The 13,499-nt window shown below is 43.4% G+C and overlaps 1 protein-coding gene across 1 annotated transcript in view; it reads right to left on the bottom strand.

The window, feature by feature from the left end:
* The window catches only part of OSTM1 (osteoclastogenesis associated transmembrane protein 1), a 205,120-nt gene that overhangs the window by 51,114 nt on the left and 140,507 nt on the right, over positions 1–13,499 (bottom strand). The window contains exon 3 of the mRNA XM_086926684.1: positions 264–361. Coding sequence (XP_086782810.1) covers positions 264–361 — 98 coding nt within the window. The remainder of the gene's footprint in view (positions 1–263; positions 362–13,499) is intronic.

Raw genomic sequence — 13,499 nt, 5'->3', positions numbered from 1 at the left:
TCCAATATGCTTGTGGCATCATGTTAAAGTTGTGCTTGAAACAAGGAACCTGACTGGAAATTACATGAGGAACATGTATGGTGTTCAGTCACCACTTGTAATCATGCGTCCTCCAATCCTGACATTATGCAAAAGACTTTTTTTAAAACTAATGACACTAAAAATGTTTTGTTCAAAAGCAAGAGTGTCCAGAATAAAATAATATAACTAGTTAACTGGCTATATTAAAACAATAATTGAAACGAAGCCAGGACAATACTTACTAGTTTGTTTTGTTCAAAGCACTGCATAGTTGCATTAAACTTCTCCATGAACTCTATGGAGTCATTTCGTAAACCTTCTCCTTCGTTCCGTAAGCACACTAGGAGAAAATAAAACTCTTAAGTTATTCAAATTTCATTTAAAAACAAACTTAATGAGTTACTTCAAATTTACAGGATCTTCAAAACAAAGGCAGATGCTATATACCCAACCCTATTCAATTACGTAATAAGCAAGCAGATAATCTTGCAACTCATCAACTTTACATGGCATGGGCATTCAATGAACCCAACACCAAGCATTATGTAAAATTAGTGACCATATGGGAGATCACAGAGAATGGAGGACAAGGATGCACTACTTAATGGCACACAACATAACATTCACATTGATCTTTAAATAGACATATGTACCTTTTGGGGAAGTAGCTTATCTTCATTAGATTGTTTCTTTCTGAATTACATTTTGATTGGGAGTTGGTGTGTACCACCACATGTGGGTGGGACTTAAGACTGAGTGCACAGCACAACACAGCTCTGACGTTAGCTGTAGTTTCACATCTAAAGTTAACCACGAAACACAGTTGTAGAGCATCGCTGAGGAAATACTGTGCCGAGGGTTTGAGAGTGGAGGCTATTGCATCAATAAAACGTTTATTTCACCAAGAAGTATGAAGCTGGTTCTTCTAGACATAAATTTCTAATGTTCAACTTGGTTTGCTCAGTATACATAGAAGAAAACTTTAAAAGGAGCCAACAATAAATATTTTCAGGGAATCTGGTTATTCTAACCAAAGAGGGAACTGGTTTTGAAAGCAGCATTTGAATGACCATAAGTAGCAAGTGCTCATTCAAAGTTTCTGCACAGAAACAGGTCTAAGGAAAGTCGGATACCAGTGAAAAGTACAGCTGGAATACATTGGTTTATTAATTGTGGTGGGTGACTACCCACCTCAAAGAATAATCAAAACCCTTAAAGTCACTACACTAACCTGAGCTCAACCTTCTGGTTGCAACTTGCAGAAAGCGGACAGGCTTAATTTAGGGAAATGTGTGAAGTATTCATGCAGTACCAAAACAGTAATAAAGGTTAAAATGCAAACCAACAAAAATCCCAAACCGAATTAGAAAAATAGAATACATTTTAAGAAACAAAATGACAACAATCTAATAAGTGGAACAGGAGAAATTATTGTTTAAAAAGTTTTAAGTAGGAATAATGCCAAGAAGCAAAAAGTGACAATGACCGTTAATGGGCACGTGAGACTGAGACTTAAGTGCAATTTGACGCCGACAGCAATGGAGCGCAAGTCGGATACACCAACCAGGTATGTGATGGTTAAAGACTTTACCTCTGACTTAGTCCTTTAAGTCCCAATCCACTACAGGAGTACACATCTAAAGCCCCCCCAGGACCACACAGTAGGTAAAAAGAGACCAGAGGTTGTCAGAGGCCAAATGCAGGGTCTAGTCCAGGTACCGTTGCCACTGGTCAGCCGAGCAGTTGCAGAAAAGGCCTCTTGTAGCTGGTTGTCTCCTTTTAGCCACACAGGAGGTCAGTCAAATGACCTTTGAAATCCACTTGTATCCCTGGGTAAAAAAGGGAACAGGTGCGGTCTTTCAGATCTCCTCTAAGGTCACAGGTCCTTGGTATAGCGAAGAGCTAAAACTGATGCGGAAAAAACGCAAACAGGCAGAGAGGAAATGGAGAAGGTCGTATGGGGAATCAAATAAAAAAGAGCTGAAATTGCTGCAGGCCTCATGTAAGGAAGCTATCTCTAGGTCGCAGAGTATTATGCTAAAACCATCTTGGAGGCGCCTAATAGCACACAAATACTATTTAATATTATAAAGGACCTATCCAATCATTATGTATGGGTAACAAGGTGGACGCGACACAAAAACTCTGAAATGATATAGCGGTCTACTCTGATGAAAAGATTAATAAGATTGTTGGGGGTCTAAACTCCAACAACAATAGCAGTCTGGATGAGGATAAGGAACTACCCAAGACATTAGCAGAAGAGCAACAGGCAGAGGCACTTAATAGCTGCCAGCCGCCTGCTCTAGAGTTCTTTCAAACAACCTGGCTCAAAGTGAATCTTCTGGCTCCCCTTACGCATGGAATATGGAAAGAGTTTCAGCTGGAACTATTCCGCCGGCTGAGGCAGATTTGCTGCCAATCACTGGAAAAGGGTGTTGTTCCGGAAGTGTGGAAGCAGGCAGTGGTGACCCCGCTGCTTAAGAAACCGTCCCTTGATCCCAAAAGCCCAATGAGCTTCAGACCAATCTCTCTTCTGCCATACCCAGTAAAAATTCTGGAGAGGGCAGTTACTAAATCCCCGTCCTTCTACCTAGAAGAAAACCATCTGCTAGATCTGGACCAATTCGGGTTTCGACCAGGGCATGGAACTGAAACAGCCCTAGGGACGGTACTTGACAACCTGAGAGTGCGAGCCGACAATGGGAATTCGTCCGTATTAGAGTTACTGGATATGTCGGCCGCATTCGACACAGTGAATCACAATATACTGTTAAAAAGACTTGAGAACATCGGAGTGAAAGGACGGGCACTGAAGTGGATGCAATCATATTTGATGGGCAGACAACAGGAGGTAACCATCTCATCGTTCACATCTCCAAAGACCCCTGTGCGACACGGGGTGCCACAGGGCTCTGCAAAGAGCCCCATCCTATCCAATACCTATTTGCACCCTCTGATCCCAATCATTAAGTCCTTTGGTATTGATCTAGTCAATCACGCAGAAAACACACAACTGGTGTTTTCCCTGGAAGGAAATCAAGCAGTATACCTCGATAAATTCCAGGAGTGCGTGTATAACACCTCTAACTTGCTCAGGAAAAACTCCTTACAATTTAATGGAGATAAAACAGAGATAGTGCTTTTTCAGTCTGGGTTTAGACTCACCCCTATGGATAAACCATTGACTCCAGCCAGAACAGTAAAAAATCTGGGGGTTTTAATGGATGATAACCTTCAAATGGAGTCACAAGTCAATAAAACAGTTAGCATCTGTTTCTCCCAGATAAGACCACTACGTCAGATTCTCCCATTACTGCCCAGTGCTACTAGACACCTAGTAGTGAGGAGTATAATTTTAAGTAGACTGGTCTACTGTAACTCTTTGTACCTGGGAGCACCACAATCAGTGCTACTGAAGCTGCAGAGGATCCAGTCCATAGCAGCCAAATTGGCGTTAAATAGGCAGCGCAGGTCCTCAACGAGTTTAGCTTTAAAAGACCTTCACTGGTTATCCATCAATGAGAGAATCCAATTAAAATCCCTCTGTATTGTGTTTAGAGCAGTACATGGTTTGGGTCCAATATCCATGCAGGAGAAATTCACCTGGTATACTCCTGGGAGAAATCTCAGTTCTTCCGGTGCAAATCTGGTAACTACCACCAGATTCAAGAAGACCAGGACAGGTGGTAGAGCATTCGATGTAGTAGCCTCACGACTCTGGAATGATCTTCCCCTGAACATCAGACAAAGTAAATCTCTGCTTCCATTTAGGAAAAGCTTAAAGACTTGGCTCTTCCCTAGGGATGAGTAAAATGAGCTCTCCTAAACTGGCGAATAGGTTACCTTGTTCTGTCAGTGACAACTTGGTAAGTCGCAGCGCCAGGATACCCGCAGGGTGACAGTTTTGAGCTGTTGTATGATCGCACTTCGAAAACCGCCACAACGCGAGCAAATACAACGCCGTTTTCACTTCGCAAACGCCGTTTTCACTTCACTTCACGCCTTCAGTGCGCATGGTATCCCCACGTGTATGTAGTGTCTCTGCCGCGTTTGTGCAACACATCGCAGGTCATCACATCGCCTGCTAATAAATCGTATTTTAGTATGTGTCTGTGACAGTATCTTGTGCGAATCGTATTGCACTCCTATAATGTTCACTCTGTTATTTTAAAAGTCAACATACGGGCACAAATTATTTCTGTGAAAAATGTAAGTTTTTTTTATTCCACACATCAATAATATCCTTTGCATTACATTGTGGTAGAGGTGTGAATCTTCTGCTAGATCTGCGCTCAATTATTCCGTTTTCTCTGTATAACAGGTATCTAATCACATAAAAAATCTTGTACTGAGATGGGGGTGAGACCCGAGCTCTGTGCACCGGTGGATCCATGACGGAGGCAGTGGCCCACTACAAACAGTTGGGTCCATAAGGGGCGATCTGGAGACATCCCCCTGACTGGGGCCATGAACTGGCGGACTGTTGACCAGCTCCATGGTCAGTCAACAGCACCCCAACTATCGGCCTGTCCTGGCCTCTGTCTGACGAACTGGGCCTAAGGTGCTGGGCGGAGCAGCACTTTGAAGTCAAGAGCATTGGTGGTATCCCGCTTATTGACTACGGGCCACTGTCTGCTGGACAGACCAGTCCTCCTGCAGGCAGCAACAGAGATCTGGCGACATTTACAGGGCCCCTCAACACCTATCCCTGGGCCTCCAGCAGCACCTGCCCTGACTGGGGCTTCAGGGTACTGGCGCATCAGCAGCCATGTGGGAACGATAGCAGCCCGACTTCTGCCCCCAGTGCTCGTCCTGCATGGTGTAGACTGAAGGAGTCCTGCAACAGCCTGATGGCACATGCCTGGAGCCGACGGCCTCTTGACCACTACCTGTGGAATGCTGTCTGCTAGTCAGCCCGGCCCTGCTCCTGACCAGGAGCGGGAAATGGCTGGGACAAGGCAACACCGTCCATGCCCTCTCCACACCGGTCTCTGGGCCCCCACATTGAGCGGCCCTTGTCCTGACTGGGACCTGAGCTAACAGTGCCACCATCAGCCATAAGGGGGTGACAGTGGACAGACCCTACCTGCAGCACTCGTCCTGCTTGGAGTAGCTTGTGAAAGGCCTGGGGCGGCCTGAAGGAGCCTATTTGTAACCAGCCAGCTGCCTATGTGCAGGGCATCCTATGCCCTCCACTGAGGCCATGTTTCTCTGCTACACTGGGAACTCTATAATGCCTACTACACTACGCCTAGGCTTAATTGCTGAAAGCCTCCTGATTCAGAGACCAGAGGCCCACAAATATAACGGAGGCTCTGCCGTTCCTCATTCATAACTCCTCATCTCAGCCCGTTTCTGTTCTGCATTTTTGTAAAGTTGTGTCGCCCAACAAGGTACGTGACAGTCAGCATTTTTTGGCCATTTACGTGAAAAGGAAAAGCCCGTTTTCTGTTGCGTTGTAATGGCATCTTAACATCGAATGCGTTGTAATTGCATACTATGTTAATGGCATCGCGCCGTTGTAGCATGCGTACTAAAAGGCTGCGATGTCAACGATCATGCGATGTAAAAGTCGCGGTGCTATCGCACCGCGATGTTTTTACATCGATGTAATGGGTGTTTCCTGTTTTGCGCTATATAAGTCTATGTTTACATTACATTACACATGCAGCTTGTCCAGACCTCTTCTGTTCTTCCTCATAACCAGCAGTGTTCTGAAGATGGTGCCTGACGATGCCACATGTATGTCTGGCACAAGCTAGTTGGTGGGAATGACTTATTAAACACGCCTAACCAATGGGGTAAAAGTTCCGGGGCTATCCCTACCCGCTTTGGGCATTTTCAAGATGGTAAAATAATTCAGCCACACTCAACTTGGCCTTTAAGGGCTGAGGGTGTATGTAGGGAGTGTAACATGATAATACTTGTAGCCTCACAGTTATTATTTTTATTTATATTTATATGGCGCACGAACCATCCCCAAGGAGATCTCTCGGCGCCTAGGAGGCAAACAGACCAATGTGCAGCATACTCATCTAAAATAGCCAGGTCTTGAGGTGCTTTTTAAAAAGAGTCAAAGTAGTGCATGCCCGCAGGTATTCCGGCAGCGAATTCCAATACTTAGGGTCGAAGTAGGAGAAAGCGTGGCCTCCCGTTTTCACCTTATTAATTCTCTGCGTTTCAGGAGATTTTTTCCGGATCTGAGCTGACGGGCTGGGACATACCATTCTAGTTTTTTTGTGAGGTATGTGGGTCCAAGTCCATGGAGTGCTTTAAATACTAAGCAAAGAAGTTTGAAAACTGCTCTTTCTTTTATCGGCAGCCAATGTAACTCTCTCAGTAGGGGAAGAGATGGGGTTTGAGCTGGCTTATTTAATGCTAACTGTGCTACCGTATTTTGAATGACTTGTAACCTTGAAAACATATCTTCCCTCATCCCTATCAGTAGTACATTTCCATAATCTAGTCTACTGACTAGGAGCGCCTGTAACAGGGCCCTTCTGGTGGTAAGAGGGATCCACAGAAAGATCCTTTTCAGCAAACGTAGTAATCCAAAGCATTTGCCTGACAGAGTCTTAACATGCTCCTCCATGGAGAGATTGTTATCAATAACAATGTTGAGATTTTTAGCCCACTTTTTTGGAATGGGTGCTTCTCCTAACTCACCTGGCCACCACTCCTCCGTCCATATATCCTCAGCTTTCCCAAACAATAAGATCTCAGTTTTGTTGGGACTTAAGCTGCAGGAAGTTCTTTCTCATCCAAGTAGCTATCTTTGTCATACAGGTTTTAAATTTCTCTCTGGTCACATTGGGGTCCTTCTCTATGGGGACTATCACCTTGGTGTCGTCCGCATAGGAAATGGTCTGGAACCCACAAGATTTTATCACCGTGGCCAGGGATGCCACATAGATATTGAACAGGGTAGGGCTTAGAATAGAGCCCTGCGGCTTGCTCTTGTCTACCACAGTAGTCTGGGATGTAAAAGAGTCTAGTTATACATATTGCGATCCGTCGGGTAGAAAGCTCTGTAACCATTCTAATGCCGTACCTCCGACACCTATCTCTCGCAGCCTATCCTGTAGGATTCTGTGAGAAATGGTGTCGAAAGCTGCCGACAGATCTAGAAGAACTATCATTGTAGGAGTTCCCTCATCTAACAGTAGCCTGACCGAGTCGGTTACCTCTGTAAGGGTAGACTCTGTACTATATCCTACTCGAAAGCCTGATTGAGAGGGATCATTCTGATAGTTGCTGGTTAACTAACTTCTCAATTATCTTTGAGCAGCCCGGCAGAAGGGAGATGGGTCTATAATTCTGTAGAGCGGCACAGTCAACTGATGGTTTCTTAGGCAGGGGTTTTATGAAGGCCTTCTTCCATTTTGATGGAAAGGAGGAGGTTGATAGTGACAGGTTGCAGATATCCCTTACTGGGATTGCCAACTCCTGTGCCAGGTCCGCCATGATGTGGGGGGGAATAACATCTGACGGAGAACCTGACTTAATCTGTCTCAGTAGGGGTATGACTTGCTCCTCGATGATGGTAGCAAAGATCTCTAATCTAGGTGAGAGAGGATTATTTGGGCTGGGGCTTGTTTTCCTAATCTCCGCTTCCTGATCAAAGGAGTCGTAAATTCTGTCTATTTTGTTTTTAAAATACACAGCAAGTTCATCACAGAATTCCTGCGTGGGCGGACGTGATGGCTTGTTAGCTCTTGGGGTAGTAAATTCTTTGAGAATCCTAAAAAGCTCCTTTGAGGAGCATTTTGCCTCTTCTATTCGAGTGGCCAGATATGTCCGCCTTGCTAGGTTACAGTTTTTAAGGTAAATCCTGTGTACTGCATTAAAGGACAGTCTATCTTCCACCTGTTTTGATTTTCTCCATTTACGTTCCTTAACTCTACAAGAGGCTTTCCCCATCTTTAGGCTTTCTGAGTACCCTGTCGCCGGAGCGACCCTATCATGAACAATCGTTGTTTTAATCGGGGTAATGCTATGGCAAGCTTTTCTCATTGCTGTCTCCAATTTACTCAGAGCTACATTGCTATCATTGCAGTCGCTGAGCGATGGAGGGGAAAATACAGTACAAAAAGTTTTTGGGGTTATTTTCCTCCATTGTCTGCGCATGACTTTCCGCGCTAGAGGCTGACCTGGCTGTTTAGGGGCGGTAAAGGAAAAACTAAATGCCAAGTGGTCAGACCAACTTACTGCTTCTGGTGATTCAGTTGTCAAATTATGCATGTTAGTAAAGATGTTATCTAATACATGACCAGCTGTGTGTGTCGGATTACATACTCTAGGAAGGAGATCTAGCATTTCCATTGCTGCTAGTAGGTTTAACCATAGAACTTCGGCGTATTTGTTACTAGCCGTACCTGCATTTTTTAACAAGCTTAGCAGCAATCATTAATAAAAATGTTTGGATTACTGTCAAGTCTTTTTTAACTTTACCTTTCACAAAGAATTTTCTTTGCACTGCATTTGTTGACTGGGTCTTTGCATTTTTGGACGATTAGACTGTCAGTCTTTTTTCCATTGGTTCTCCTGGTGCCCAAACACTTTTGTTCATTATTCCCAGTTCACAGCTTCATGCCCGATGTCAGATGGGCTGAGGTGACAGAGAAACTGTGGAGTTCCAAATGATGACACTGGCCACAAAGGGCAGTTGATGGATATCCTTTTCTTATCCTCCCTCCTCAGGGCTTATTCTGTCTTCCAGGTTTTCAAGACTTAGAACTGCATACTATACTGGCTGTTAGGAACCATAGTGATTTTCTTTGTTTTCATTTCTTCTCCTTTTTTTCTTTGTAGTACCTGTTGTTGTTGTTTTCAGACCACCAGATTGCTTTGTTGTTAATAAGTAGGTTTAACGTGTCAATATTGGTGCCCAACCAAAACTAAAATTAAAATCCCCTAAAAGAAAGAAGTGTTCTGTTTGCAGCACATACGGGGCAAGAGATTCCAGTAGTGATGCGCAAAAGACCTTCTTATTTTCCCCTGGAGGATGATACACTACCACTCCGATTACCTTGTAGCTTTGAGCGGGCTCTAGGGAAAAGATAATCAGCTCCATACTGGGGGATTGGATAGTATCCAATATTTTTATATTCAAAGCTGGTTGAGTGGCTATGGTCAACCCTCCTCCCTTCTTGTCTGTTCTATCCAGTCTTGCTATTGTATATTCCGCTGGGAATGCAATAGCTATAGAGGGAGTGGAGTATGTATGTAGCCATGTTTCTGTAAAGAAACAGATGTCTGGTTTACGATCGTCTAGGAAATCCCAGACAGTACTAACAAAATTCAATTTGAGGCAGCCACTGTACTCACTATAAGCCCAGAGACAGAAGTCGGGTAGAACAAAAGAAGGGGTTTCCAGCAACTAGACAGTGAATGCACAAGAATGATCCTAGCATCCTGATCTCTGCCTTTCAAGTGTGCCCCAAAGTGTTATATGTAAACCCTGCAGATCTGTGAAGCAGGCTTAGACACTCAACAGGATTTGACCCTGTCAAAAAGGATGCTCGCCGGCCCCACCCTGAATATACAGTGAGATTCAGAGGATTCACTTGTGTGTGGTTCTGAAAATTCTGGACCCTGCTATAATGTGGTACCAAGGCCCAACACTCGTGTCAGAAAATATCATCATACCATGACGAATTTGGTATCGGCAGACCGGTAATGATTAGGACATTACACCTGTGCATTTGCGTCATGATCGAGCAATGCAATCACCTTAAAACAGTAGTTTCTGTCCCGAACCCTCGGGTTCCATTTTGTGAGCAGCATCCATCTTGTGGTTGCCCTTACATAGTCAATTGACCAAGGCCGAACTCGAGCTGAAAGGACACGTCCACCTTTGCTGACTCCTCTGTGACCTGGCCGAGCTGACTCCACTGCCTCCAGCCAAACCTGTTCGGGCAGTCCCCAACCCACTGGCCAAGCGAGATTAGTATCAAGGCACAACATACCATAAGCCTTTCATCGCACACAAACCATGTCTAATCTTACACACACCTGTCTCTGTTTCTTTCTTTATGATCTGTTTTACAAGGAGGAGGTGCCCGATTTTATTGGGGTTTCATCGATATCTGATGGAAGTTCTGGGCCTGGCTGGGTAATCCATCACAAACTGGACATACGAAAATGTGGGCTGTCATCATGACTCTGCTTTTTCTTTGTAGTAAAAATTTTTGTATAATACACTGTAAAGTGAAGAATGTTTGCCTAGGGCATAATAAACTGTATAAAAGGTCTGTGCAGAGACCATCCAGCGGGCTACCTCATTCAGTTGCTTTAGGTGTGACTGGGCGACGTAGCCTCACAATTAATTGTAATAAAGATGTCTTTTCATATTTCAGATTCTCTGTTGATTTCTTTGCTGCTTTTGAATGGACTACTTATTGGTAAGACCCCTAAGGAGAAGTGATGAAGTATTTTTGGTACCTCATGTGCCCATTCAGGTTAGCCTATTGTTTACAAATGTGATGCATTTCACACCTTTTGAAATGCTAATCCTTGGCTGGGAAAAGTTTGAGAGCAAATGCAAATTAGCTACATGAACTTCATACAAGGAAAAGGTAACTTTCTCAAAGTTACCTTTTCCTTAATATTTATTAAAAATCAGACGTCATCGTTGAATTGGATTTTTTAATAACTATTAATAATAGTGGTTTAATTATTTTTCTAGATAGTCCCACTTTAAAGATGCAGTATTAGGATTTGAATCTGTACTCTGGCTTTCTACAAGGGACAGTTAGACCTGCCACAGTGAAAATAGCTTTTGAGTGCTAGTCGCTGTAATGACATGTGAACATTAAATTCCTACATGTCCTGATTTTAAATACAATGCACACTGCCTTGTGGGCGGTAAGGCCTACGTAGGGGTGACATTTTAATATTTAAAAGGGAGGTTTTGACCTGTCAAAATGCTTTGTTTGGACAGATCGAAGCGCAGTGTTTAAACTGTTACAGCTAGGCTACAATAATAGTCCTGAAGCCAAGTTTTACACTGTCACTGTAGTGGATGGCACAGGAGAGGACGTTGTTCACTAGTGACATTTAACTTATAGGCCCTGGGTATATTTTGTACCATATACTAGAGACATGGAAGGTAAATATACCAATTAAGAGTATAACAATGCTATCATGTTTAAAGATGGAGCACAGGCCCATTACTAATGGCAAGCAGTGGTAAAGTGCACAGAGTTCTACAGCCAGCAAACATATAGGGTCCAGCAAAAGACAAAAAGTAAGACAAGGCGGATTTCCTACAACAGTAAAATGTTTTTGTTGCAACTCTTAGCAACAAGGGAGGTAAGCATTCAAAGCGTAAGAGTCTGGAACAAAGTCTCCAAAGATGAAGACTTTAAGGAGAATTGCAGATCCAGAAGTTTAGGGTACGCTTCACATGCAGAATACATCACATTCTCGATATAGCATGTCTGAAACCAAATTAAGAACAAACTCATGTGACTAATGTGGAAATCCATGAAAGTGTAGGCAAAATTACAGCAGCAGTGTTTAACAGTAACTTGGCTTTATGTGGATAATTTGAAGCAGACATGCTCACTAACCCTGCTGAATGAAGACATAGCAAACATCCAGGAGAGCCACCAAAAAGCACAAAAAGAAGGCTTCTCCCAAAAATAACAGTTATAGTGATAGTCTGCAAGAATCCAAGGTAATGATTTGATATTTAAATTTGCAAAGTGCATGACTGACTGGAGGCTTCTTAGCACTTCGACTGTCTGAAGGTACAACTGATAGGTTAATGAATAAAGAGCCATGTTTTTAAGGATCTCCTGATGGAGAGGAGGTTGGGACTCCCCTCCGTTTCAGAGGACGGGAGTTCCACAGTTTAGCAATGCTGGTCCTGAAGCTTTTCCCGCCCCAAGATGCTCATTTAAATTTGTGAACAACCATCACTTTGGCTGTGGGTGGAGGAGTGAAGCATTCTGGAAACAGTGCATCAGACATTTTTTTGTCTAAGATATTTAGGGCCAGAGTTACATAATGCCTTAAAGGCCATACAAATTGGTTTGAATTCGATCCGCTTCTTTATAGGCAGCCAGTGAAGCTTGACTAATGCCTGGGATGCGGACTGGTGTTAGGGGTTCCTAGAAGTATCTGTAGTTTGTGGTGGAATGTTGTGCATTCAGGAAGAGGTTGTTGCAGTAATCCAGTTTGGATACAGCAAGTGCAGTCTCTACAGTTTTCTGAAGGTCCCTGGGGATAAAGAGACAGACTTTCCTGATGACCTTTACAGTGAAGACGACTGAGGAAGTTAGGGAATTACCCTGATCTCCAAAAGCCAACTTGTCAAATTTTACTAGATTTCTGACTTTCTTCACTGGAGTTGGGAGATGGCCCAGTTCTTGAGGCCACCAACTGGGTGTCCAGAAGGAAATATCATTCCTGAGGAGAAGAACCTTTTTCTGGAGTTCAATTTGAGACAATTGATTTGTTTCATGGAGCTGTTAAATCTAAATTGCTGTGTCTTCTAGGTTGCTGGATAATGGTACCACAATTTGTGTATCGTCAGACAAAGGAGACGACTAAGAAACCTAAGGATTTGTTAAGGTTGGCCAGTGGGATGACGTATACTTTAAAAAGGGTAGGACTCAAGGAAGAACCTGGCGCACCCCGTAGGGAAAATGGAAAACACCTGAAACAAATTTGCTCATTGCGATTCATTGTTCAGACTCCAAAAGGAGAGATTTCAGGAGAGTGAGAACAGTTCCCCTTATGCCTAGTTTGAAATGACAGTTGATCCATAAATCATGATTGACCTTATTGAAGGCCGCAGAGAGATCCAACAAGGGCAGCATTTCCTCCCTTATCCAGTGTGACCCTCAATTAATCTGAGGCTACATTTAGGTGCTGGGAGCACCTCTAAAACCAAATTGTGTGGCGTCCAACAGATTATTAGCATCTATAAATGAAGTTAGTTCAAGATTCATTGCCTTTTCCATAATTTTGGCTGGAAAGGGCAAATAGGAGATAACTGTTAGGATCTTGTGGATTAAGGCTTGTTTCTTTAAGAGTGGAAGTATGGAAGATCTTTTTCATCCTAGAGGAAAGTAGCCTGGGTTGATTATCTCATTGAAGATTTCAACAAGATGCGAGCCTATCATCTCCGGGGAGAGATGTATGATCTTTGGTGGACACGGCTCCAGAGGAGAACCTGACTTAGTTGATTTGGTTAGATTTACTACTTGCTGAATGCTGAGCGTAGGAAAAGGATTTAATATTTCTGGGCTGCAGGGGAAACCCTTCTCACCATAAAAAGCCAGGGTTAGATGTTTGTTAGTCGCAAATGTGTCGAAAGCGTCCTTCACTTTAGCCTGGAAGAATCCAGCCAGAGTGTTACAAAAGGCTTGCCTACCGTCCTTATTACTTTTCTCAGGCAATTTTTTTTACTGTGCTAAAAAGCTCTTTAGAAGAGTCTTTTGAATTTTGTATTTTATTTGTGAAGT

Source organism: Lissotriton vulgaris, chromosome 6 (assembly GCF_964263255.1).
Source record: "Lissotriton vulgaris chromosome 6, aLisVul1.2, whole genome shotgun sequence".
NCBI lineage: Eukaryota > Metazoa > Chordata > Amphibia > Caudata > Salamandridae > Lissotriton > Lissotriton vulgaris.
This window is presented reverse-complemented; position numbering and strand designations above follow the sequence as displayed.